Below are 20,218 nucleotides of genomic sequence, written 5' to 3' on the forward strand. Positions count from 1 at the left end.
ATAAGCAGAGATATATCGATAAAAAATCAATCGATGTTTTATCGACACACCGATAGTCCCCACTTCCTCCGCACTAGCTAGCACCAACCACCTCTAGCCCCTCTTCTTCTTTCTTTTTCGTAGCTTTCATTTCCGGAGAGGTTCGTAATTTGGCAATTTTGTATTTTAATCGGGAAACATCGAATATTTCCACGGAGTAAATGCAATGAAACTGTGTGCACAATATCCAAAGACCAAAAACGCTCCGAAGGGGTTGTCAATTTCTACTGTGCAACAATTTCTGTGTCATTTCTTGGCGGATGAAAAGTGTTACCTATATGTGGATTGTTTATGTTGTGCTAGTCGACTTAAATCGGTTGTTAAACCTTTGCAGGATATTGAATAGCACCGTTGCGGCCTAAACAGCACAATGACCAAGACCAAGGGCGAGAAAATCAACAAATCGGCGATCAACGAAGTTGTGACCCGCGAGTGCACAATTCACTTGGCCAAGCGTGTCCACAACATCGGCTTCAAGAAGCGCGCTCCCCGTGCCATCAAGGAGATCCGCAAGTTCGCCGAGAGGGAGATGGGCACCACCGATGTGAGGATCGACACCCGTCTAAACAAGCATATCTGGTCCAAGGGTATCAGGTGGGTTATCCCGAAATCTCTCCGAAAGGTTAACCAGTTTAATTATCTTGTTAATTCCTTCCAGGTCCACTCCATTCCGCATCCGTGTGCGCCTGGCGCGTCGACGCAACGACGATGAGGACTCCCCCAACAAGCTCTACACCTACGTGACCTATGTGCCGGTGTCCACCTTCAAGAACTTGCAGACCGAGAACGTCGAGTCCAGCGACGACTAAGCAACGTAATTGACGACACAAACGGTTAATAAAAAGTAATTTTTATTTAGAAAAACAAAAAAGTGGCTTAAAGTGTTGTAAACTGTGGTTGCACCAAGTAGACCCCAGCCTCCGTAGCCAAGGATAGCAGGCGAAGCTTCTGGCTATGCAGCTCGAGCACTTCCAAGGCATAGGCTTTTGGCAGCGCACTGTCGCCAAGGATTTGCTGGAACCCTGCTACACCACGATGCTGATAGATGGTGAGCGGTTGCTGTGGCAGGACATTGGATGCACATAGCAGCAGATCCTCCGACTCAGGCAGGTACATGAAACGCATTTGACGAGACTGCTGAAAGTCTGAGATGCTCAAGACTTGATCTAATTGGAAGTCGTTCATATCCTTGTTGAAGCTGTTGAATGGGTAAAACATTCTGAAAGCCGATTCAGTGATATGCCAACTTGCTTACCTGTAAATATGAATCTCTGCTGCTGGCGAAGTAGCCAAGAGTGCCACATAGCCACTGTCCATCCCGACTTCTTGTGGTATCCGTGCAATGTTCTCCACCTGACCGTCCAGTAGTCTGCTCACTAGAGTGTAGCTGCCATTAATCCATTTCCAAAGCTCAACAGCTTTGGAAGTCTTTAGCAAAATGGGAATATCATCTGCATCAGCGACTGCCAACAACTGTTTTACTTCCCGCCTGGCCAAGATTGCCTCCCTGCTGTTATTGTTCTTATCTAGGCATCGGATTACTATTTGGTTGACTTCTTGTAATCCCCTGCACTGAAACCCAAACACTGCAAACTCCAATTCATTTGAGTTATCTGCCACCTTCGTATATTGCTCCAAGTTCTGCTTGTAGAGCTGTGTTAGTTCTGGGGAGCCTATAAAAAGAAAGACACCTCAATGTATGTATATGGACTGGGGAATACTCTTTCTGGTTTTTACTGAAGAAATACAATACTTTTTTTTATCATCAGCTTTAGCGATTAGTGATTTTACCTTCACATTGGAAAAAATGAGCTTTTTGAAATAAACCGTAAAATCCATAGGACTTCTTAAAAGGGTATATCAAAACAGCCGATAAGAAAACATCGGAGTGAGGTTAAACTGCAAGCGTTTAAAAGCAGCTCCCGATTATTTTCCTTCAGTATTAAACAAGATTTCAAATAGAGCGACGTCCACTTAAAAATCAGTAAAAATAACAATGCTCTTGGCAGGATGTCTTTGGGTAATTTGTTTGGCTTTGATGCCATTTCCGAGCCTTGCGGTAGATACTTCGCAAAAGCCAACGCTGGCCTCGGCATTTAGGTAAGCGACACATGTCGCCAGTCTTTTGTCTACTAAGACACGCCCCTTTGCAGCTCAAAATCAACAACACCTGCTGCTTCGAATACATTGAAGACGAATAGGACGACGGGGGAGTTGCTTCCCATGGTCATCAACACATGGAACTTCACGGCTTCCAATATGTTGGCCTGGCGGATCCTTAAGCAGAGCAAGGGTGGACTACGGCAGACTCGCAACGCCGTGGTAGAGGGCTGCTCAAAGTGCGAGAAACTGCAGTGCGACCGAACAGTGGGATACGGCGGATCCCCGGACGAGTCGGGTGAGACTACGTTGGACGCAATGGTCATGGACGGTGGGACCATGGACGTGGGCGCTGTGGCTGGTCTGCGACGCATAAAGGATGCCATCAAGGTGGCGCGTCATGTTCTGGAACACACGCAACACACCATGTTGGTCGGTGATGCGGCGTCCGCCTTTGCGAATGCAATGGGATTCGAGTCTGAATCACTGATCACGCCAGAGTCAAAGGACATGTGGCTACAATGGATGGCGGAAAACTGTCAGCCGAACTTCTGGTGGAACGTGCACCCCGATCCCAAGGTTTCCTGTGGCCCCTACAAGCCTCGGCCCACTCCCCTGACTCGCTGGAAGGAAGACCGTGCCCGCAACGAGTATGAAATCGGGCGCAAGAACCACGACACCATCGGCATGATAGCCATCGATGTAGAAAGTAACATCCACGCGGGCACATCCACCAACGGTGCGCGTCACAAGATTCCTGGTCGTGTCGGGGATTCTCCAATTCCGGGTGCCGGTGCTTATGCGGACAACGAGGTGGGCGCCGCTGTGGCCACTGGGGACGGAGATGTGATGATGCGGTTTCTGCCCTCGCTTCTAGCCGTGGAGGCCATGCGCGTGGGTAAGCCTCCAGCTGAGGCGGCCGCAGTGGGAATACGCCGGATGATAAAACACCACAAGGATTTTATGGGCGCCGTCATAGCCGTTGATCGGCTTGGAAACTATGCAGCCGCCTGCTACGGATTGGATGAGTTCCCCTTCGTAGTCAGCAGTCCCGCAGGACCCAACGGTCCCACTCGGTTGGAAACAGTCAAGTGCATAGCGGGTCAAGAAAAAGTAAATGTGGTGTTCTTATAAGAACACTGAAAATGCAAAGGGTTTTAATGACATTGTAATTTGATTTTAATTTTCCTACTATTTTTAGGTGTTTTTTATCGATTAATTTTTGAATTTTTGTATTGGAATTGTTTTTCGATATACGGCGTTGTACCGTTGATTGGCGATAACCACTTTTAAAAATGCTTTGTGATGGTCACCTTAAAATTCTGGACTGAAAGATATAGTGTTTCCAATTAAAAAGTTACCCAAATAAAACAGAAAAAATATTTTAAACTTAAATAAAAACTAATTTTATTTAAAAAATAAATATTTCCAAATGAAAATATTTTACGATTTTCAGTTCACCGCAACGAAAGAGCCCTGTAGCCTATAACTGTACCAAAAGGCGGCATTTTCGGTATTTGCACGTCGCACGGTCACATTTTCCGCCAAATTACCGACGCCAAATACAGACGAGGAAAAGAGAAGCGAAAGGTGCAAAAAGCGGAGAGCGAAAACGAAGCGAATATAAGTTGCAAATAATATTTCGTGGATCGCGGTGTAAACAAAACAGCCTCCAAAATTATCAAGAACGCGCAACCAGCGGGCCGCAAGTCGCTGACTAAAATGGCAATTCAATTAGACAAAATTCTGCAGGATATCGCAAAGGAGAAGGTATTGCATCCAAACAATGGCGGCGCCACCAAGCAGGAGCAGGAAGAGGCGTGGGCCAGGATCGGACGCCTTAACAAGCTATCCGTGCACGAATCGCGTTCCATTTTCATTGTGCTGCAGAAAAAGTATGAGCAGGAGAAGCTTAAGGGCAACTCGGCGTGGAAACTCTTCAGTCTGATGCACCAGATCCACCAGGAGCCAAAGGTCTCTGCTAAGGAGGAGGAGTAAGTGGAGTGAAAAGCGCAAAAATCTTTGAAGATTAACTATCGTTATATTTTCCCTGCAGCGATCAAGTTCCGATGGATGAGGTCGAGGAGTATGAGATGCTGGAGGTCCAGGAGCCGGAGGACGATGAGGAAGGCCAACAGTACGGACAACCCGCCAACTCCACCGGATCGGCATCTTCAGACGGCGAAAGCCCTACAAAGTCGCACAGCACCGGTTCGCCGGAGAAAGATGAGCGGGTGTATTCCAAACCTAACGTGGACACTCCGCGTCCACCGTTCGAGGAGAAGAAATTGCTTAATACACTAGCGAACAACGCACCGCGTTCAACAACAAACAGCACATTGTCCGCCGCCGCAGCAGTGCTTCAAAAGAAAGGGATTACAGTGAAGAAGACGCCCGGATCGGGGGCAGGAGCTGCGCTCAAATCGACGACCGCGCAACAGGCACCACTCAGTGGTTTGAGATCTAGCTCTCGTACAACCATACAGCTGCCAGATTCGCTGAAGCGCAAACTTTCAGAGGAGTACACCTCAACAGCACAAAAAAAGCAAACCAAGACCACGAGCCCAAAGCAGGTAGCCCCGTCTGTAGCAGCCACTCCAGCGTTTACCAGCGTTCCAGAGCACCAACCGGCTGCCAATGTGGTGCACACAACCACTGCTCAGCTGATGCAGGTCAAGACGGAGCGCGAGGACAACCAGACACCGCCGCCGGGCATCAACATCATTACTATTCCGGCGGCGCAACAGATCAACGGCAGCGGTGGTGGAGGACCGACCTCGTCAACGGCCGCAACCATTGCTTCCACCTCTGTGGCCTCCACAAACGGCTTTTCGCCGCACATCGAGGAACTGGACTTCAAGAATGACATTATCTTCGACCCTAAGATCAACGCCACCTCCTCAAACACACCCGAGATAATTAACCTTGGCAACTTCGACAACTCGCTGCCACCGACCTTTTTCAAGAATCTGTGCAACTCGTCGCGACACGAGTCTCTTGGTCTATACGTGGCCAATGTGATGAACCGACTCTCTTCGCGTGCATCTGCCAAACTAGAGTTGGGCATCTTGCGAGCCATCCTCGATGTCCAGAGCGACGAACTGGAGCAATAGACCGACTGATACTCACGATTTAAATGATTACTCAGCCTACGTATTAGACAAACTGGAAGGTAGTTATGTAGACCTGCCTCAATCCTTTTCTTGTAATATTTTATTCGTTTTTAAACGTCGGCGTTGTGGGTCTGCACAAACGTATTTATAAACTGTTTCGTTCGATTTGGAAACGAATTTAAAGTGTAAGTCTAAGTCTGTGCACTCCACAACGCTGAATTTTAAATGTATTTGTAAGTTTGAGATTTCAGTCGAATTCGCATGTCCCTAGCTTAAGGTCCAATGTGTCACTTGATTTTAAAATACGTTCTTATGCAAATAAAGCTACATAACTTACTTGAATTTCGCGAGAAGAGCTGCTTGTCCGGGTCCCAGGCGTAAAAGAATAGTTTGTTAGATCTCTGCTCCGAGACTACCAGTATGTCGGAGTTGTTTAAGGAGATCATTTTCATTTCAGATGCTTGATGAGGAATTTTCTGCAGCAGCGAAAAGTTTTCCAGAACTTTTGGTGGATCTGTTGGAGGAGCATAATATAACTAAAAGTACATAATTCTTGATCTATTTATATTCCACTTACTCGTCAATCTGGACTTTACAGCTGCTATATTTTCCTGAAGTTTCTGCCAAGATTTAAGGGTATTTGCACTGGTACCCCGTTTCCACTTAAAATAATTATCATAGAGACCATTTTCATTTCCCACATCATATTGACCCACTGTTAATGGCTGAGTGAAGATCAATTGGCTCTCAACGTGAAGGTTTGGACGGTTTTGTGCCTTGTTGGCCAGTAACTCGTTTACTGGCAATCCATTAACGGAATCTACCCAGAGATTCTCAACGTTGTTGCTATAGATTTGCTGCCGATCGGGCAGACTGTTGGTTACCAGCAGAGAGCCCTGTACTTCCTGATCATTGTCTAGTAAAAGCAGATTTTCCGGCTTCCAGATGATACCGTTTACAGGTCCATTTACAACAAGGTCATTGTACAGATTCACGTTATCCAGGCGGGTAGTGCCAGTAATGCTGTGGTTCCCGTAAAGATAGACAGCTTCATTTATCCACTTGGCCAGAGGAACATTCGCCACCTGACTTTCAGGTGTTATATATAGCCGACTTATATTGGCTCTCTTTACGGTTTTCAGTGCCTGAATTGTGCAGGGGCTGTTACTGCTATTATTTTCGGGAATTCTAACTACATCATCAACTAGGTTGAGTTGATTTATGAGCACATTATTTAAATTTCCGAATACCGAGGCTTCACCCAGATGCCATTTTCCGCTAATAGTATGCGCTCCAGCTGTTTTTAAAGTGTGTCCTACAAAATCATCAAAATCCAGCGAGAAGTTGCTAGGAAAAGAAAAGTTTATCTCTTATTATAATACAAATTATAAGAGCAGTACAATAAAAAAATTATAATAAAAATCTTTCATTTTTAAATTTAACGATCTCTGAATTAACCGATAAGCGTTCCGAATCTATTGGTATATCGATGTTACTGTCATCGCTAGTTCACAAGCGTTTGGGATTCCATCCAAGGCGTTTTTGTTGTTTCAAATCACAAACCTCTGCTCTGCCGAAACTGCCCGACCGTAAAAAGTGCATTTAACCAAACCCAATCAGTGACCAATTGACGAGGTAATTAAAGCACACCTGCAAGTGTTATTAACGAATGCAACTCCCGCATTCCCCGCGTAAACTGCAAACGTGTACAGAAATTTCACCTGCCAAACGGAATGCACAGCTGACTAGTGCTGGTGCAGTGACTCTAAAACTGTTAGCGCGTAAACAATTGCGAAAGTGAAACGTGATACTTACAATACACCACCTGCCCATTACACTTTGCACCGCGATCATTTGGCCAATTTCACTTACCTGCTGGTGCCCTCCATTAAAACGTCACTATTGCCACGTCGTAGTTCAACATATTTTGCGACTGGAGGCTGTGCGAACGTGACGTCATGCTGGAAGCTCAGGGGAGTTTTCATCTGATTACTGCGCGTCCGGCTGAAATAGTTGTTTTTGATGTGATCCACTTGGTGCCCATTAATGGGTCCCTATTGGACAAAATGTTTTCTTAAAAAAAGCTGTAAGTTTTTGCTAGGTTCTCCACCCACCTGGAACTCCAGCAGTCCTTCAAATTGGCCAGATTCCAATTTCAATTCTCTTAGTTCAATCCGTTCGTTGTCCAGCCAAACTTCATTCAGGAGGTTGTCCAGATTCTGACCATTAAGTAACTGATAAGTGGGTGCTCCACTGAACTTTACATTCTCTGCTAAAAAGGTGTCATCAGTTTGCCCACTTAAATACTTTTCCAACTCATCCAAAGGATAACCATTCAGGCTGGTAATGTTAGACAACCCTGCTACCTTCAAGTTACCTTCTATGCTAACTGGAGCAGAGATGTAACCTCCGCCATTTTGGTAGAGCAAATCCTCCGGCACTCGGAGCCCATTGAGTTGATTCAACACAAGCTCCGATTGCAACACAATGGGATTTTCTAAGAGGTAACTTTTTTATAGTTGTTAAAATTAAAATAAATCTTTTTATGCTCACCAAATCGCACTGCTTGCAGGTGTTCCGATTCGTTGAGCCTATAGCTACGATTTACGAGATCTTGTAAAGTGTGGTTGTTCAGTTGTCCACTTAGCCAAATGCCTTCATTGCTGTCCAATGAAGCCAGTTCCAATAGAGCCGTAAAATTCTGATCGCCTTCGGTCTCCAGCCAGCAGTGACCAAATCTATGGGCTTCAATTCCGTTCAGGGAGTTCTCAAATGTTAGAGAACTAATGTTAACTTCCTGCTCAAAGATAAAGTCACCCACGTATTTGATGTTGCCCGCCAGCTGTTGCAACTGCTGCTCTAAGTGATTCACGTTCACTTGGTTTATGTTGCCACTGAGCCAAAGATTCTGTGCAGACAATGTGCCATTAAAATTAGGTGGAACATGCCAGCTGTCCAGGGATTTGCTTCCATGATCATATATGGAAGACAGTGGTTGGCCAAAGAGGAGGCCATTTAAGTACAGGTCTTCCACGCCCATCTCTTTTACTTCCAAGTTGTCTATATACAAGGTTCCATTTGAGTCCTGATCCGTGCCAACTTGAAGATAGTCCTCCAATCTGAAGCCATTCAATAAAAGCTCGGATGAATTCACCTGATCCACTTCGATGCTTTGGACTTGCATTGGAGTATAAATAGTTTGATTGCCACTCTTTGTCAGCAGTATTTCTGGGAGTCTCTCCGTATCAATGCCATTCAGCCATTTGACCTCACCAAAACCATCAACTATCTCCAGACTCTGAGGAAACGTCTTACTTCCTTGCACCAACTGGACTTCATCCACGTTTAGTTTAACCAGATTTTGTAGGTCTTGGGTGTTAAGGAAGCTTAACTCCGTATCGTTGGCTATAAGAGGTTGTAGAAAGTTTATATTCACATCCTCTATGGGATGATCCAATCGCAGACCACGACTTAAGGTTTCTGCTGCTGATCGCTTAGTGGGCTCATCTACCAAATCTTTAATTTGCAGAAGCCGTCCAATGGTCACATCGCTGTCAATAACAAAATCCCCCTGAAGTTGTATTGATTTGTGTGTAACCTTTGCTGGTGACATGGCTCTTAAATCAGCCCCCATCATTTGGCCCTAAAGAGTTTATTATAAGATTATTTTTAAAGATATTTGGGGTTACCCACCGCAATGGTAATTGGTTCTAGAACACGAACATTCTCAAATCGCTTGGAACCCTCGATGACCTGAGTGTGATTCGCTTGCTTGAGCAGCACATCAAATTGCTGGCGATCGACATGGATGTGGTTAAGCCGGTCGTTGATAAGGAGCCGATTGACCTGGATAGGCTGTGCAAACTGCACATCCTGCTGTACAATGAAGTTTCCACCATCCACCGGAATAAGTTGTCCAAGCGGGCGATCGTTAACTTCTTTGTTATTGACCTGCACAGTCTCAGCTTGAAGGTGGTCCAAATCTACACGAGCCTTGATAAACTGGACTTCCTTACCGCTGCGTTTTAGAGTCAATTCCAAAAGTTCTTCCCATTTGAGGCCATTGAACCTACCCTTTAGTTGCAAATCTTTTACTTTCAACTCCTCAAGCATCGGTTTCTGTTTTATCCTTGCGGGTTCTGTGTATTTTTCGCTCACAAAAACTTTCCCTGCAGTCACGGATTCGTAAACGGGGTTCTTAGTATCAATGCCATTAATATGATCTGCTTGTACTTTGCCATGCACCACCAGGGTGTCAACTGTGACCTCCTCGAAGTTAATATTATCACTTGGTTCGTCAGCGGATCTTTTCATGGGTTGTCTCGACATCGCTGATTCCGCTTTCCGTTCGAGTTCATCCAAAGCCTGTTTGGTTAACTTTAAAGCCTTCCAGTAGTTCTGTGTTAGCTTCATGTTTTTATCCTCAAACTAAACATACGTTACATAACTTGAAGATAATTTTAATACTTAGCTTACCGCTTTCGCTTTCACTTGTTTGATTGCAGACCATTTTAGTTTCTCCTCGCGTTGCTTCAGCTTTTCCTATATGTAGTAAAATCTGTTGTTTACTGTACGGAATCTTATACTATACTCTACTTACCTCCAGTCTCTTTAAAAGCTGCTCTACATTCACTAGCTCCAATCGCTTTCTTTGCTCTCGAGCCCAGTCAATGATTTGCTGGCGGAGTATATTGGCATGCTCATCCTGTTTGTAGAGCGGTTGGAAGATGTTCGTCTCATTGGCGGCCATATTCTCGTTGGCAATAACTTGGGAAAGTAAAAAGTAAGTTTTTGACATTTTAAAACCCCGAATGGATACCTACCTAAATAGCTTTGATCTCCCTCCTCATAACTTCTCATTCTGGCCACTCCACGGCTAAAAGGTCCTTCGGTGAATTGCACCTTGGATTCCTCGAATCTCCAGTCGTTTAGATTGTATATGCTTACATCCTGCCTATTGCATGCCACCAATAGTAGGAACTTCTCAGAGATGGAGTGCTAAGAAGATTGCAAATTATAAGGACGTCATAAATACCCAAATCCCTAACTACCTGAACTGGCAGAACCCTTTCCAATGCAAAGAAACTTAACCGTTGATAGGGCACAAATTGTCCCTTTTCGAAGACATAGATAACAGTGTCTGCTTCGCCAGCTTCCGCGCCGGTTCCACCAACTGTGTTTCCCAAGATGAGAAAGTGCCTACGCCTGACCTCGTTTACTGGGAGACTGAAATACTTCACGTCCACTGCTCCATTGCTGCGCAGACGTTGGAAGAGCTGGAACCTCTGGGTTTTGGTATCCCATCTAAAGATTTCTGAACGCGTAGCAGTACGTCCCTCTGAATCAGCATAGTTGGCCACGGCCACGTAGTCGGTATAGTCGATACCGAAGGCTTCCAATCGTCTAGCATTGTTACAGGGTATTGCTCCCAGTCGTCGGAAACTCTTACCCATCCACTTAAAGTAAGGACACTTTTCCGCTGAGTCGAAGGCTTGCAGTAAAGTCAGTTCCTGGCTGCTGATTCGTAGGTACATGCCCCGCAATTGCGTTCCCGAAAAATACTGCACTGTCCGTATACCCGTTTCCGGCGATAGCTCATAGATGGGTGATCCTTCACGTGCCTGGCGAACAGGTTCGGTTAGGTTGTAGCTCAGAGCCACGTATCCACGTCCAGCAAAGGCCAGGCAATCCAGAGCCATCGCTTTTGGTGCTGGCAGTTGCACTAGGAGTTGATAGTCCTGCTCCGCTGGACGCCACGTAAACACGGCAAAATGACGCACACCAGCTGCATCTTTGTGAAGTGCTGTTGCATACTTTACCGTGGGCAGTTGGAGGATGCAGATGTCCAGGGGAAAAAGAACTGGCACTGAGGCCACTCGCTTGAGGCCATCGAAACTAAAGCTAGCTGCGAGTTAAATAAATCAGGCAATAATCTCTATATTAAGTTTAAAAATTCATCTTTTTCTACAAGCTTTTTGCTTTAGCTTTTAGCTTTCAACTCTAGGTTAGGGTCATAAGCAATCCGCCGCCGCTGACTAAACCAAACAATTCTCTCTAACTCTCCGTTAGCCATGGCCGAGGAGGAGCTACACACCTACCGCCGCTGCATTGGACAGCAGCTAGAAGAGCTGGAACTACTGAACTCCATATATTGTGCATCCGGAGAGCTGGAAATGCTTGATGCCGGCGTAGTTGCCGATTTTAATGAGTTCCTTGAGCAAGATATACCAAAACCCACTGCCAGTCTTCGATCGCATTTGGAGTATGTTGTAAAGTTAAATCTGTCGGCTAATCGAAATGTGGAAGTTCGAGTGGAGCTGCCGCATCTGTATCCACTTTTGGAGTAGGCGCGGCTCAGTGTGCACACTCCACTTCTAGGAAAATCAAAAGAGCATCGCTTGAAAATTGACATGGAGCAGTATCAAAGCGAAAGAGGAGAGGAGGACAGCGAGCCGTATATTTTTCAGATGCTCAGCTGGCTGCAAGAACACGTCGAAGATCTTTTAAAACGACCGGAATCCGAGTTCGCAGAGACGGTTGCAGAACAGCAAGATAGTACAAAACCTGCAACTTCCCACCTGGAGCGCTTATGGATCTATTCCCACCACATAAAATCCACTGCCAAGCGTCAGGAGCTGATTCGTCAGGCCCGACAATTAGAACTCACTGGTTTTAGTCGACCTGGCAACCCAGGCATCATATGCGTAGAAGGTGAATCCGAGAATGTCCAGGAGTTCTGGCGCACTATCAAGGCCTTACGCTGGCAGAAAATTAGTGTGGTACGAACCGAACCGCGGCAGCGTAAACGGGGATTCGAGGACTTCAGTGAGCAGCTATTCAACGCCGAGGAAGGCGTGATGAACATGGGTCAGTTCATCCGCTTCCTCGAGGCCCACGGTTTTGGCTATATGAAGTCTGAATTGTTTGGTTTAGCCTGAGCGAGTTGGCCAGCAAAATTCAAAATGTAAATAAATTTTGTTATTTCTATTCAAACCTTGATCGAAAAATTGAGGAACATCAGTTCCTCGTTTATGGAGAGTCGATTCCTGATCGGAATTGAGGATGTGTGTGGGATAGGATTCTTGGAAGTTTACTTCTAAACTGATCCCCTGGGCGATAGTACACACAAATATCAATATAAACAAAACGCGACACATTTGATACATATATTTTTTTTTTGTAAACGATACAAAACGAAATACTGTGTACAACTGTACCACGTGCACTTTTTGATAAATAGTTTTTACCACCAAGAGTAGGTTTACCAACGGTTATTAAAGCTCTGAGATAGAGATATTGTCAGCTGTTAAAATACCCTTTAGTTTAGTGGGTATATCAGAACTGATGGGCCGTAAGAGTCTTTAAATTTATATATTGATATATTTGATTAACGCTTACAGATTATTATTATTATTATATAAATCCGTCTGCCTCAATTTCCGGTGCAAGTGAATCAGCAGGATCATCTCGAATCCTCTCAGTTGTCTTGGCCGTCGGTTCTTCAATAGATATATCCTTGCTCAAGTCCTTATCAACGTTCGCAGGCTGCTGTGGTTCTTCTGCCTTTCGTTCACCCTTCTTCATAAAAGCACAGTAACAGCAATGCTTTGATCCAGAAGCCTTCTTCATTTTCGAAGCGTCTTTCCATCGCCGAACCCAGGAAATTTGATAATAAGCCTTTCTAAAGTTTTCATTGTTAAATCCATAGATGAGAGGATTGACGGCGGCATTAAGGAACATCAAATACTGGGAGATATACCAGAATAGTTGCATTCCACTACTAACTGAAACGTCTTCATCGAAGTATTTTTCTCGTAGAACAACTAGAATTGTAAATGGCAGACGGAGAACGGCAAAAACCACGACCACAATGAAAAGGGTTTTGGCCACGCTTCGTTTGTAGCTGACTGTTAGCGGATTCTCTCGACTTAGTACTCGTTTTTCATACCGATCAAGCTGTGTTCGAAGTTCCTTTTTAGAAGAATATCCAAAGTGAAAGTACTTTCTTTGCTTACCTTATAAAATATGGCTATGTAGCAGATGAGCATGATGCCCAGTGGTAACCACACCAAAATGGTAATAAGCACATACCAGTACTTGGGAAGGATGGATGTGTTTTCCTTGCAATATCGCTCTGTGAAGTTCTTCCAGATTCTCACCCTGTAAGATCGATACAAAGCTAACGGGGATGCCAACAGAATACCCAGGATCCAGGTGCAGACCACAACGACCTGGACTCCCCTTATAGTGAGACGTGTCTCCATTGGCAACACGATGGCCGTTAGACGATCATAGCTAACCACCGAAAGATTGAGCACAGCTGTGATGAGAAAAACCACAACCAGAAAACCCTCTAGCTTACAGCCCACACAGCCCAATTGGTAGTTCTGATAGAAATCGTTTAGCATAAACATTGCTGGGCAAATAGCCAAAGTCAGCAGATCCGCCACAGCCATATTGGCAATAATCAAATTGGTGGGCGATCTTAAAGAGCGATTCGTGGCTATCAGATAAACCATGGTGAAGTTTCCATACAGACCAAAGGCAATAAGTGGCACAAATGTGCAGATCTTCCAGGTTATCTCGCCGCTGGGCTTGTGCAACCAGATGCGCTCGGCTGGGAAATCCCATTTGCTGAAGTCGAACTAAGGGATAAACATTGAACTAATCTGCAGTTAGTAAATTTATTCCTACGAACTTCATTGCTGCTCGAGAACGAGGTCATTCCGTTGGCTTCCTGCTTGGGTGCCTTCCGCAGAGGAACTGCCTTCGGGTGCAGCAAATTAACATGACCAAAAAGTAATCCCTCTTAATTCTGTTTGCTGATTGACAAAGCCATTAACAAGTGTCAGAGATAGCGCTTACTAAAAGCTAATGGCTCAGTGATTTGGCCATCTGTCGGGCCTCTCTCGGCGATTCTCATGAAGTCAAGTGAACAATTTTTGGGTTTGAATTTACTGATTTTAATTGAGACGATTCTACCCTTTCGTTAAATAACTAATTTGAACATCGTCGGGCTTTAATCGATGTCGAGTTTTCGGAAAGATCCCTCAACACCGAAAATGGAATCGGCACTAACACGCTTTCCAGGACGTAGATGTTCATCCACTCCGTACTGGGAATCCTCTGCGAAATAGTTCTTGTAGGACAGCAATCGCTTCTCGGCCTCCGCTTGAATATCGGTTATACGTCCATTGGTGCCTCCATATTCCTCCGGAAGGTATTCACGAGGTATTACCTCGTATAATTGCTCCAGATTTTTGTACACGTGAAACTGTAAAAAGTTAAGTGTTAGTCATACGTCATACGGATTGTTGTCGTGCTTGCTGATATATCTTTTCGCAATTCCCTGTATGTATATTTCTCTAGGCCTCGGCCTAACATTTCAATGATAAGAGCCCATGTGCGTTGGTCAACTGACCTTAGGCAATGCCTTTCCACACGCTGCACTTGACAATATGTGAGCATTGCTCGGAAGTTAATTGCTCTGATTTGTGAAATATTAATTAACGGTTCAAGGGTGAGAGAGAGGTGTAGCTCTTTAACGCTTATCAACAGCTCGCTGTCAGACCAGCTGATAATCCCCGTGAAGTGTCCGATAAGCGACGAAAATAAATTAGCCGAAGTGCCACTGATTATTCAGCTATTCTTGGTTACTCACCCGTTGCTGGAGCTTGCTGGGCATAAGGCTCTTGGCCAGATTCAAGAGAGCCACTCCCTCCTTGGGGCAATTGATGAGATGCACTCCTTTCAGGCGAGTGGGTTGAGCTTTCTCTGCGAATATACCCATTTTTTTGATAAGGGTAAAATCCAGTTGGGCCAAAAAACTAAGGCTCAGTTTAGCCATGTCAATGATCTCGACGTAGCCACTAATGTTGCTATTGTCATCCTCACGGATTGCCTGCTCCGAAAGCATCGTTTGGTAGCGGAAGAGATCCAGTAACTTGAACTGTTTGGGATCAAATTTTTCATAATTTGTAAGCTGCAGGCGGGGTCCAGCTACTCCCCAAGGTTTTGGCAAACGGACATAGGTTCTGAAAGAATTTCTTGGCTTATCCTATCTCCTTGACTTGATTATGTGAAGTCCACTTACCCCGTTCGACACAAAGCTAAGTTCTTCTCGTCCACCAATCGACTGCCAAAGAGTTCGGGCATTAGGGTCTTGATGGTGTAGAAGTAATCCAATTTGGACTTGGTCTTCTCCAGGCTGAATTTGCAGCCCCGAAGGAAACCAACCAGAAACTGATCATCCTGACGAGCTTTTAGATGCGGCTGCTTAGCCAGCCAATCCCGCAGAGCTACTAAATCGGTGGATACCCGATCCTCCACCTCGTTTAGTTCCGTTTCGGCAATGCGACGGAGTTCGGCGCTCAGGGGACGCAGTTCGGCCATTTCTGGGAAGTCGCTTGCTTCGTGGCAGCTGGATGGCTACTAAACGCTTTCTCTAATCACACGGCAGCCGAAATCTCCGGCCGAAACGTAACCGTCAAAAGCTAATCTAGTGCCTTTATGGCCACTCATTCAGCTGATAACGGACATGGCTATTCCTATTGCTCTCATTTTGGCCAGACGCCCCATTCGATCCAAACCGATCCGGTGTGTGGGCGGTCGAAGTCTCTCGCCAGAGGAGATAAGATTACGGTCTGACTGCATCGGCGAATATGTGTGCAGCTGCTGGGGAAGCTATTTTGGCAGAGTTAGGGGATCGAACCACGCCACAGCTTATCTCCATATCTTATCGCTGAATCGAAAAGGCACAGTTGGCTGGAATAACCCAATGATTGGCTTTAAAAGTTGATGCCTTTTCAAGTGGAAATATTGCTATTTTAAGAAAAAGATTATATACATATATATTTTTAGTTTACAAAAGTCAAAGTCAATCAATTATCAGTCCAGAAAGTACATGAAATCCCTAATTCAGATCATTAAGTTTGAGTTAAGAAATATATAGTAGTAAATAGATAACAAACATTAGCTCCACCTACAAGGTTATTAAATATTATTTATACTTTAATCTAATAATCATAAATATATTAAATTAAACTTTAATTACTTAAGTACTTCTGGACCTAGCAGGTGTGTTATCATATCTACTAAACCTGGCTATTTGTGTTTGCTCTATCGGTCACTGATATCGCACAATCTGCAGCTACAAATTGTTTGTCACTGTGAGTTTGCTCCATGTTGCAAAGTTTTTTAGGTGCCTTTGCACCAGTGTGCCAGCTATCGAATCAGTTGGAAGGGTTCCCTTTCTACAATACAATGGAAACCCTGTCTAGGCAGGCGGGCACTGAAATTTCGATTAGTCGTGTTCGCACCTGGCCACAGCACACACACACTTCAGCACACTCCCAACCTTTGGCTTCGTATCTCAAAATTTAAGGCAAGTTTCGATCGTATTCCAGATCCCCTGTGACCATGGCCAAGATACGAACCCTAGTCCCGGAGTTAGCCGAGGTGGCTCGATCTCAGCTTGGCGAAGACTCGACCACTGTGGTCGCCAAGATCGAGGCCCTGCGGACTTGGATTGTAGAGCAAAACTACCTGGAGGCGCGAACAGACGATCAGTTCCTGGTGGCCTTCCTGCGCTTCTGCCACTGGGACGTAGAGGAGGCCAAAACACGGGTGCTCTTCTACTACAGCTACAAGTCCAAGGAGCGAGAACTGCTCAAAAGTCGTTTGGTAGACGATAAGCTGCTGGAACTGGCTCGTTCAGGGTAAGTTGGGGATTCCCCTTCAAATGAAGTTAATAGACTTTAATAGCTGTGCATTTATCGTAGAATATTCGCCACATTGCCCAACCCTATTGGCCCTGGTGGCCCACGTATCCACTACACACGAATGGGCCACATTGAACCTTCCAAGCACAGTGTCAGCGACATCTTTCGATTCCATGCCTTCCGCGCCGAGATCGAGCTCAACACGGACGACAACTGGAACGTGTCTGGCGTTGTGGAAATTATCGACTTTACCAAAATCCCCTACTCTCTGCTGCTGCAGTTCGATCCAGGCATGTTCAAAAGGATGAATGCATTCCTAGAGCATGGTATTCCAGCGAATTTAGTGGCTACTCACATCGTAAATGCCTCCAGAGAGACACAGTTTGTCCTGGGATTAGTTCGAAATGTCATGAAGCAAAAGGAGCTGGTGAGTTTAAAAGGATATGCCTCTATATACTATAGTTGACCACTCTGTTCCTGCAGCTACACATCCACTCTAACCTCGAGTCCCTGCAAAAGGCCATCGGCAAAGAGTATTTGCCAGCAGAGATGGGCGGCGAGAATGGCTCCCTGGCGGATGCTATGTCTCGATACGAGACCCAGTTGACCAGCTTCTCCACGTACTTTATGGAAGACGAGCGATATGGTGTGGACGAGAAATTGCGAGCGGCCAGCGAGAAAGAACAGGGGAGGGCCGCTCCGTTGGTGGCCGGAGTGCCGAACGACGGAACTTTCCGAAAGTTGAACTTCGATTGAGGCGTTGACCCCGGGCAGTTAGTTGTATATTTTGATGCACATCCTATAAGTACGCCCCTCTAAATACACAGCCCGATATATATGTATATAAATATATATATACACTGGATTGTATAGACACTACAGCGCTATAGCGATCTTTGGTCATAGCAGAACCTGATATTTTATAAAATGGAACCATAAACGATAAACATCGAAACTAAAAGCAAATTGAACAATATGATAAACAAGTGCACACTAAAAAGAAATAAGAAGAAAATGTAACGCCATCAAATGGCACAAAAACCTCACATTATTGTCGATTTTAATTTATTGTTGTCCTTATCAACGCACATACTTAACACATTCTAACGTCCGGTCGCGAGGGTTAAATATATATACAGATATACCCAAACGATTCATCCTACCATGATCCCATAATGCATTTTCATGATGAAATCCTCAACGTCTTCTACTTGCGTGCTAAGTTGTTGTTGGCTTTTATTTTATCGCATATTTTTATACATACGGTACATGAATATATATATATATTTTCGATATTTTTTTCCGTTGGTTAAGTGTCGTTTCTACTAATTTTTGATACTAGTTTACACATATACATGCATCTATATTTATGGATAATACATACATAGTTAAATGACTAAAGTTAAAAGTGACAATGTATTGTAGACCCCATGTTGAGTGTGTTAATAAATTAAAGCGAATTTGTTTAAATGTCTGTACAACTAAAAACTTAATTGCTATTACCATTACTTGTGGGTTAAATTTCTAAGTTTATGGGGGGCAATAAGCTTTATCTGACATAGATAAACGCCTAATGGCTGACTGATGGATGTTTGAACTAAACTTTTGATAAGTAAAATCAATACACTTTTGCTTATGTCAAAATCAAGGTAAGAGCTTTGAAATTTATCTCATATATTATTTTTTACCTGACTTTTTTGAATTTGTATTTTTACCCGCTCAATTTGAATTTTCGATAGAGTGAGATGACTATATATTATATTTTATAGTGTTGAAAACCGACAAAATTGGACTTTGAACGACATAAAGCTTTTTCTCCCCAGACTTTTGACATTCCATCTGGGCTGTGTTTACCTTATTGTTCTAGTAAAAATTTAAAATTAATTTGTCAAAATGTCAAAGGCAATTAAGTATTATTATGATTTTCTGTCCCAGCCATCTCGCGCTATTTGGATTGGAATGAAATTGAGCAAGACCCCTTTTGAAGATTGCCCAGTGGCCCTGCGAAAACGTAAGTATAAACAACAAGGTACTCATAAAGCCGGCTGATATAATGCCTTTGATATCTTTATTCCAGAGGAGCAATTGACCGATGAGTACCGGAACATCAATCGATTCCAGAAGGTTCCGGCCATCGTGGACGGTAAATTTCAGCTAGGTGAAAGTGTCTCTATAGTTCGGTAAGATATCCATCAAATCTATAAGTAATTAGTTCAAATTACCTCCAATATTTTAGTTATCTTGCGGACAAAGGTGTCTTCAGCGAGCAGCTGTATCCCAAGTCGCTGGAGGGTCGAGCCCGAGTGGATGAGTTCCTGGAATGGCAGCACTTTAATGTTCGCATGGTCTGCTCCCTGTTCTTCCGCCAGGTTTGGCTATTACCGGCAAAGGGACTTGCTCCGGCTCCAAAACCCGAGGCTGTTAAGAAGCTTATTAAGGATGTGGAGGGAAATTTAGGCCTTATTGAACGTATCTGGTTGGAGAAGGACTTTCTAGTTGGAGACAAACTCACCGTGGCGGATATCTTTGGAGCTTCCGAAATCAATCAAATGAGTAAGTCTCCCTAAAAGATCTTAAGACATAAGTTTTGATACTAAACTCGAACTACTTTAGAGCTGTGCCAGTACAATGTAAATGAGAAGCAATTTCCCAAGGTAGCCAAGTGGCTGGAGCGGGTTCGAGATGCCACCAATCCTTATCATGATGAGGCCCATAGTTTTCTATACAAGACCTCCAAACAGACTGCCAGTGCCAAAATATAAATATTTCAAATTTTAATCAATCATCGTGTTATTTGCATTTATTATTCTTTTAAGACATCACTGTAACCATTGTGCCTTCTTTCATGTTTATTGTTATACCCGTTACTCGTAGAGTAAAAGGGTATACTAGATTCGTTGAAAAGTATGTAACAGATAGAAGGAAGCTTTTGCGACCCTATAAAGTATATATATTCTTGATCAGGATCAATAGCGAAGTCGATTGAGCCATGTCCGTCTGTCCGTCCGTCCGTCCGTCCGTCCGTCCGTCCGTCCGTCCGTCCGTCCGTCCGTCCGTCCGTCCGTCCGTCCGTATGAACGCTGAGATCTCAGGAACTATAGCAGATACAACGTTGAGATTAAGCATGAAGATTCTTGAGGTCCCGGGACAGCGCAAGTTTATTACAGCATCCTGCCACGCCCACTCTAACGCCCACAAATCGCAAAAAACTAAAATTGCTGAAATCTCAGGAACTATTGCAGCTAG

General features: G+C 44.4%; 9 protein-coding genes across 9 annotated transcripts; 6 read left to right on the top strand and 3 right to left on the bottom strand.

The window, feature by feature from the left end:
- Positions 1 to 51: 51 nt before the first annotated feature.
- LOC108104818 (60S ribosomal protein L31) lies at positions 52 to 910 on the top strand. The gene is made up of 3 exons (XM_017211102.2): positions 52 to 140; positions 374 to 633; positions 698 to 910. The coding sequence occupies exons 2-3, from the start codon at positions 410 to 412 to the stop codon at positions 846 to 848; spliced, it is 375 nt and encodes a 124-aa protein (XP_017066591.1). The 5' UTR covers positions 52 to 140; positions 374 to 409; the 3' UTR covers positions 849 to 910.
- LOC108104812 lies at positions 874 to 12,504 on the bottom strand. The gene is made up of 13 exons (XM_017211096.2): positions 12,247 to 12,504; positions 10,304 to 11,157; positions 10,076 to 10,250; positions 9,853 to 10,019; positions 9,729 to 9,794; positions 8,946 to 9,680; positions 7,806 to 8,895; positions 7,367 to 7,749; positions 7,125 to 7,306; positions 5,830 to 6,599; positions 5,590 to 5,766; positions 1,295 to 1,712; positions 874 to 1,237 (listed from the first exon to the last, which is right to left on the bottom strand). The coding sequence occupies exons 1-13, from the start codon at positions 12,416 to 12,418 to the stop codon at positions 916 to 918; spliced, it is 5,511 nt and encodes a 1,836-aa protein (XP_017066585.1). The 5' UTR covers positions 12,419 to 12,504; the 3' UTR covers positions 874 to 915.
- Positions 1,803 to 3,534, top strand: LOC108104814 (putative N(4)-(beta-N-acetylglucosaminyl)-L-asparaginase GG24090). Its single transcript, XM_017211098.2, has 2 exons — positions 1,803 to 2,139; positions 2,193 to 3,534. The coding sequence occupies exons 1-2, from the start codon at positions 2,036 to 2,038 to the stop codon at positions 3,271 to 3,273; spliced, it is 1,185 nt and encodes a 394-aa protein (XP_017066587.1). The 5' UTR covers positions 1,803 to 2,035; the 3' UTR covers positions 3,274 to 3,534.
- Positions 3,666 to 5,594, top strand: LOC108104813. The gene is made up of 2 exons (XM_017211097.1): positions 3,666 to 4,133; positions 4,196 to 5,594. The coding sequence occupies exons 1-2, from the start codon at positions 3,862 to 3,864 to the stop codon at positions 5,250 to 5,252; spliced, it is 1,329 nt and encodes a 442-aa protein (XP_017066586.1). The 5' UTR covers positions 3,666 to 3,861; the 3' UTR covers positions 5,253 to 5,594.
- Positions 6,784 to 18,018, top strand: LOC108104815 (clavesin-2). Its single transcript, XM_017211099.2, has 4 exons — positions 6,784 to 6,887; positions 16,658 to 16,969; positions 17,033 to 17,399; positions 17,456 to 18,018. The coding sequence occupies exons 2-4, from the start codon at positions 16,671 to 16,673 to the stop codon at positions 17,726 to 17,728; spliced, it is 939 nt and encodes a 312-aa protein (XP_017066588.1). The 5' UTR covers positions 6,784 to 6,887; positions 16,658 to 16,670; the 3' UTR covers positions 17,729 to 18,018.
- LOC108104817 (RWD domain-containing protein 2B) lies at positions 6,800 to 12,238 on the top strand. The gene is given in 2 exon segments (XM_017211101.1): positions 6,800 to 6,887; positions 11,322 to 12,238. A coding segment is annotated over 1 exon segment (867 nt). The 5' UTR covers positions 6,800 to 6,887; positions 11,322 to 11,323; the 3' UTR covers positions 12,191 to 12,238.
- Positions 12,666 to 13,977, bottom strand: LOC108104758 (neuropeptide FF receptor 2). Its single transcript, XM_017210993.1, has 3 exons — positions 13,951 to 13,977; positions 13,268 to 13,897; positions 12,666 to 13,208 (listed from the first exon to the last, which is right to left on the bottom strand). The coding sequence occupies exons 1-3, from the start codon at positions 13,975 to 13,977 to the stop codon at positions 12,666 to 12,668; spliced, it is 1,200 nt and encodes a 399-aa protein (XP_017066482.1).
- LOC108104816 (alpha-tocopherol transfer protein-like) lies at positions 14,192 to 15,668 on the bottom strand. Its single transcript, XM_017211100.1, has 3 exons — positions 15,346 to 15,668; positions 14,914 to 15,286; positions 14,192 to 14,526 (listed from the first exon to the last, which is right to left on the bottom strand). Exons 1-3 carry the CDS (start codon positions 15,642 to 15,644, stop codon positions 14,272 to 14,274), a joined length of 927 nt encoding a protein of 308 aa, XP_017066589.1. The 5' UTR covers positions 15,645 to 15,668; the 3' UTR covers positions 14,192 to 14,271.
- A 772-nt stretch (positions 18,019 to 18,790) lies between the features above and the next one.
- LOC108104766 (glutathione S-transferase theta-1) lies at positions 18,791 to 19,750 on the top strand. The gene is made up of 4 exons (XM_017211002.1): positions 18,791 to 18,983; positions 19,050 to 19,152; positions 19,209 to 19,525; positions 19,586 to 19,750. Exons 1-4 carry the CDS (start codon positions 18,866 to 18,868, stop codon positions 19,732 to 19,734), a joined length of 687 nt encoding a protein of 228 aa, XP_017066491.1. The 5' UTR covers positions 18,791 to 18,865; the 3' UTR covers positions 19,735 to 19,750.
- Positions 19,751 to 20,218: the final 468 nt, after the last annotated feature.

This window comes from Drosophila eugracilis, unplaced genomic scaffold (genome assembly GCF_018153835.1).
Source record: "Drosophila eugracilis isolate 14026-0451.02 unplaced genomic scaffold, ASM1815383v1 contig_1765, whole genome shotgun sequence".
In the NCBI taxonomy this organism is placed as follows: domain Eukaryota; kingdom Metazoa; phylum Arthropoda; class Insecta; order Diptera; family Drosophilidae; genus Drosophila; species Drosophila eugracilis.

Coding starts and splice junctions, on each gene's coding strand:
- LOC108104766 (XM_017211002.1), top strand. CDS start 18,866: ATGTCAAAGGCAATTAAGTATTATTATGATTTTCTGTCCCAGCCATCT. Junction 18,984..19,049: donor CCCAGTGGCCCTGCGAAAAC/GTAAGTATAAAC, acceptor TCTTTATTCCAG/AGGAGCAATTGACCGATGAG. Junction 19,153..19,208: donor GAAAGTGTCTCTATAGTTCG/GTAAGATATCCA, acceptor CCAATATTTTAG/TTATCTTGCGGACAAAGGTG.
- LOC108104813 (XM_017211097.1), top strand. CDS start 3,862: ATGGCAATTCAATTAGACAAAATTCTGCAGGATATCGCAAAGGAGAAG. Junction 4,134..4,195: donor GTCTCTGCTAAGGAGGAGGA/GTAAGTGGAGTG, acceptor TTTTCCCTGCAG/CGATCAAGTTCCGATGGATG.
- LOC108104815 (XM_017211099.2), top strand. CDS start 16,671: ATGGCCAAGATACGAACCCTAGTCCCGGAGTTAGCCGAGGTGGCTCGA. Junction 16,970..17,032: donor CTGGAACTGGCTCGTTCAGG/GTAAGTTGGGGA, acceptor CATTTATCGTAG/AATATTCGCCACATTGCCCA. Junction 17,400..17,455: donor TCATGAAGCAAAAGGAGCTG/GTGAGTTTAAAA, acceptor CTGTTCCTGCAG/CTACACATCCACTCTAACCT.
- LOC108104812 (XM_017211096.2), bottom strand. CDS start 12,418: ATGTATCAAATGTGTCGCGTTTTGTTTATATTGATATTTGTGTGTACT. Junction 9,681..9,728: donor AACAAGTGAAAGCGAAAGCG/GTAAGCTAAGTA, acceptor ACGTATGTTTAG/TTTGAGGATAAAAACATGAA. Junction 6,600..7,124: donor TTAATGGAGGGCACCAGCAG/GTAAGTGAAATT, acceptor TTCTTTTCCTAG/CAACTTCTCGCTGGATTTTG.
- LOC108104816 (XM_017211100.1), bottom strand. CDS start 15,644: ATGGCCGAACTGCGTCCCCTGAGCGCCGAACTCCGTCGCATTGCCGAA. Junction 15,287..15,345: donor TTAGCTTTGTGTCGAACGGG/GTAAGTGGACTT, acceptor AAATTCTTTCAG/AACCTATGTCCGTTTGCCAA. Junction 14,527..14,913: donor CCAGCAAGCTCCAGCAACGG/GTGAGTAACCAA, acceptor AACTTTTTACAG/TTTCACGTGTACAAAAATCT.
- LOC108104758 (XM_017210993.1), bottom strand. CDS start 13,977: ATGACCTCGTTCTCGAGCAGCAATGAA. Junction 13,898..13,950: donor CGTTCTCGAGCAGCAATGAA/GTTCGTAGGAAT, acceptor TTTATCCCTTAG/TTCGACTTCAGCAAATGGGA. Junction 13,209..13,267: donor ACATAGCCATATTTTATAAG/GTAAGCAAAGAA, acceptor CTTCGAACACAG/CTTGATCGGTATGAAAAACG.
- LOC108104818 (XM_017211102.2), top strand. CDS start 410: ATGACCAAGACCAAGGGCGAGAAAATCAACAAATCGGCGATCAACGAA. Junction 634..697: donor ATCTGGTCCAAGGGTATCAG/GTGGGTTATCCC, acceptor AATTCCTTCCAG/GTCCACTCCATTCCGCATCC.
- LOC108104814 (XM_017211098.2), top strand. CDS start 2,036: ATGCTCTTGGCAGGATGTCTTTGGGTAATTTGTTTGGCTTTGATGCCA. Junction 2,140..2,192: donor ACGCTGGCCTCGGCATTTAG/GTAAGCGACACA, acceptor GCCCCTTTGCAG/CTCAAAATCAACAACACCTG.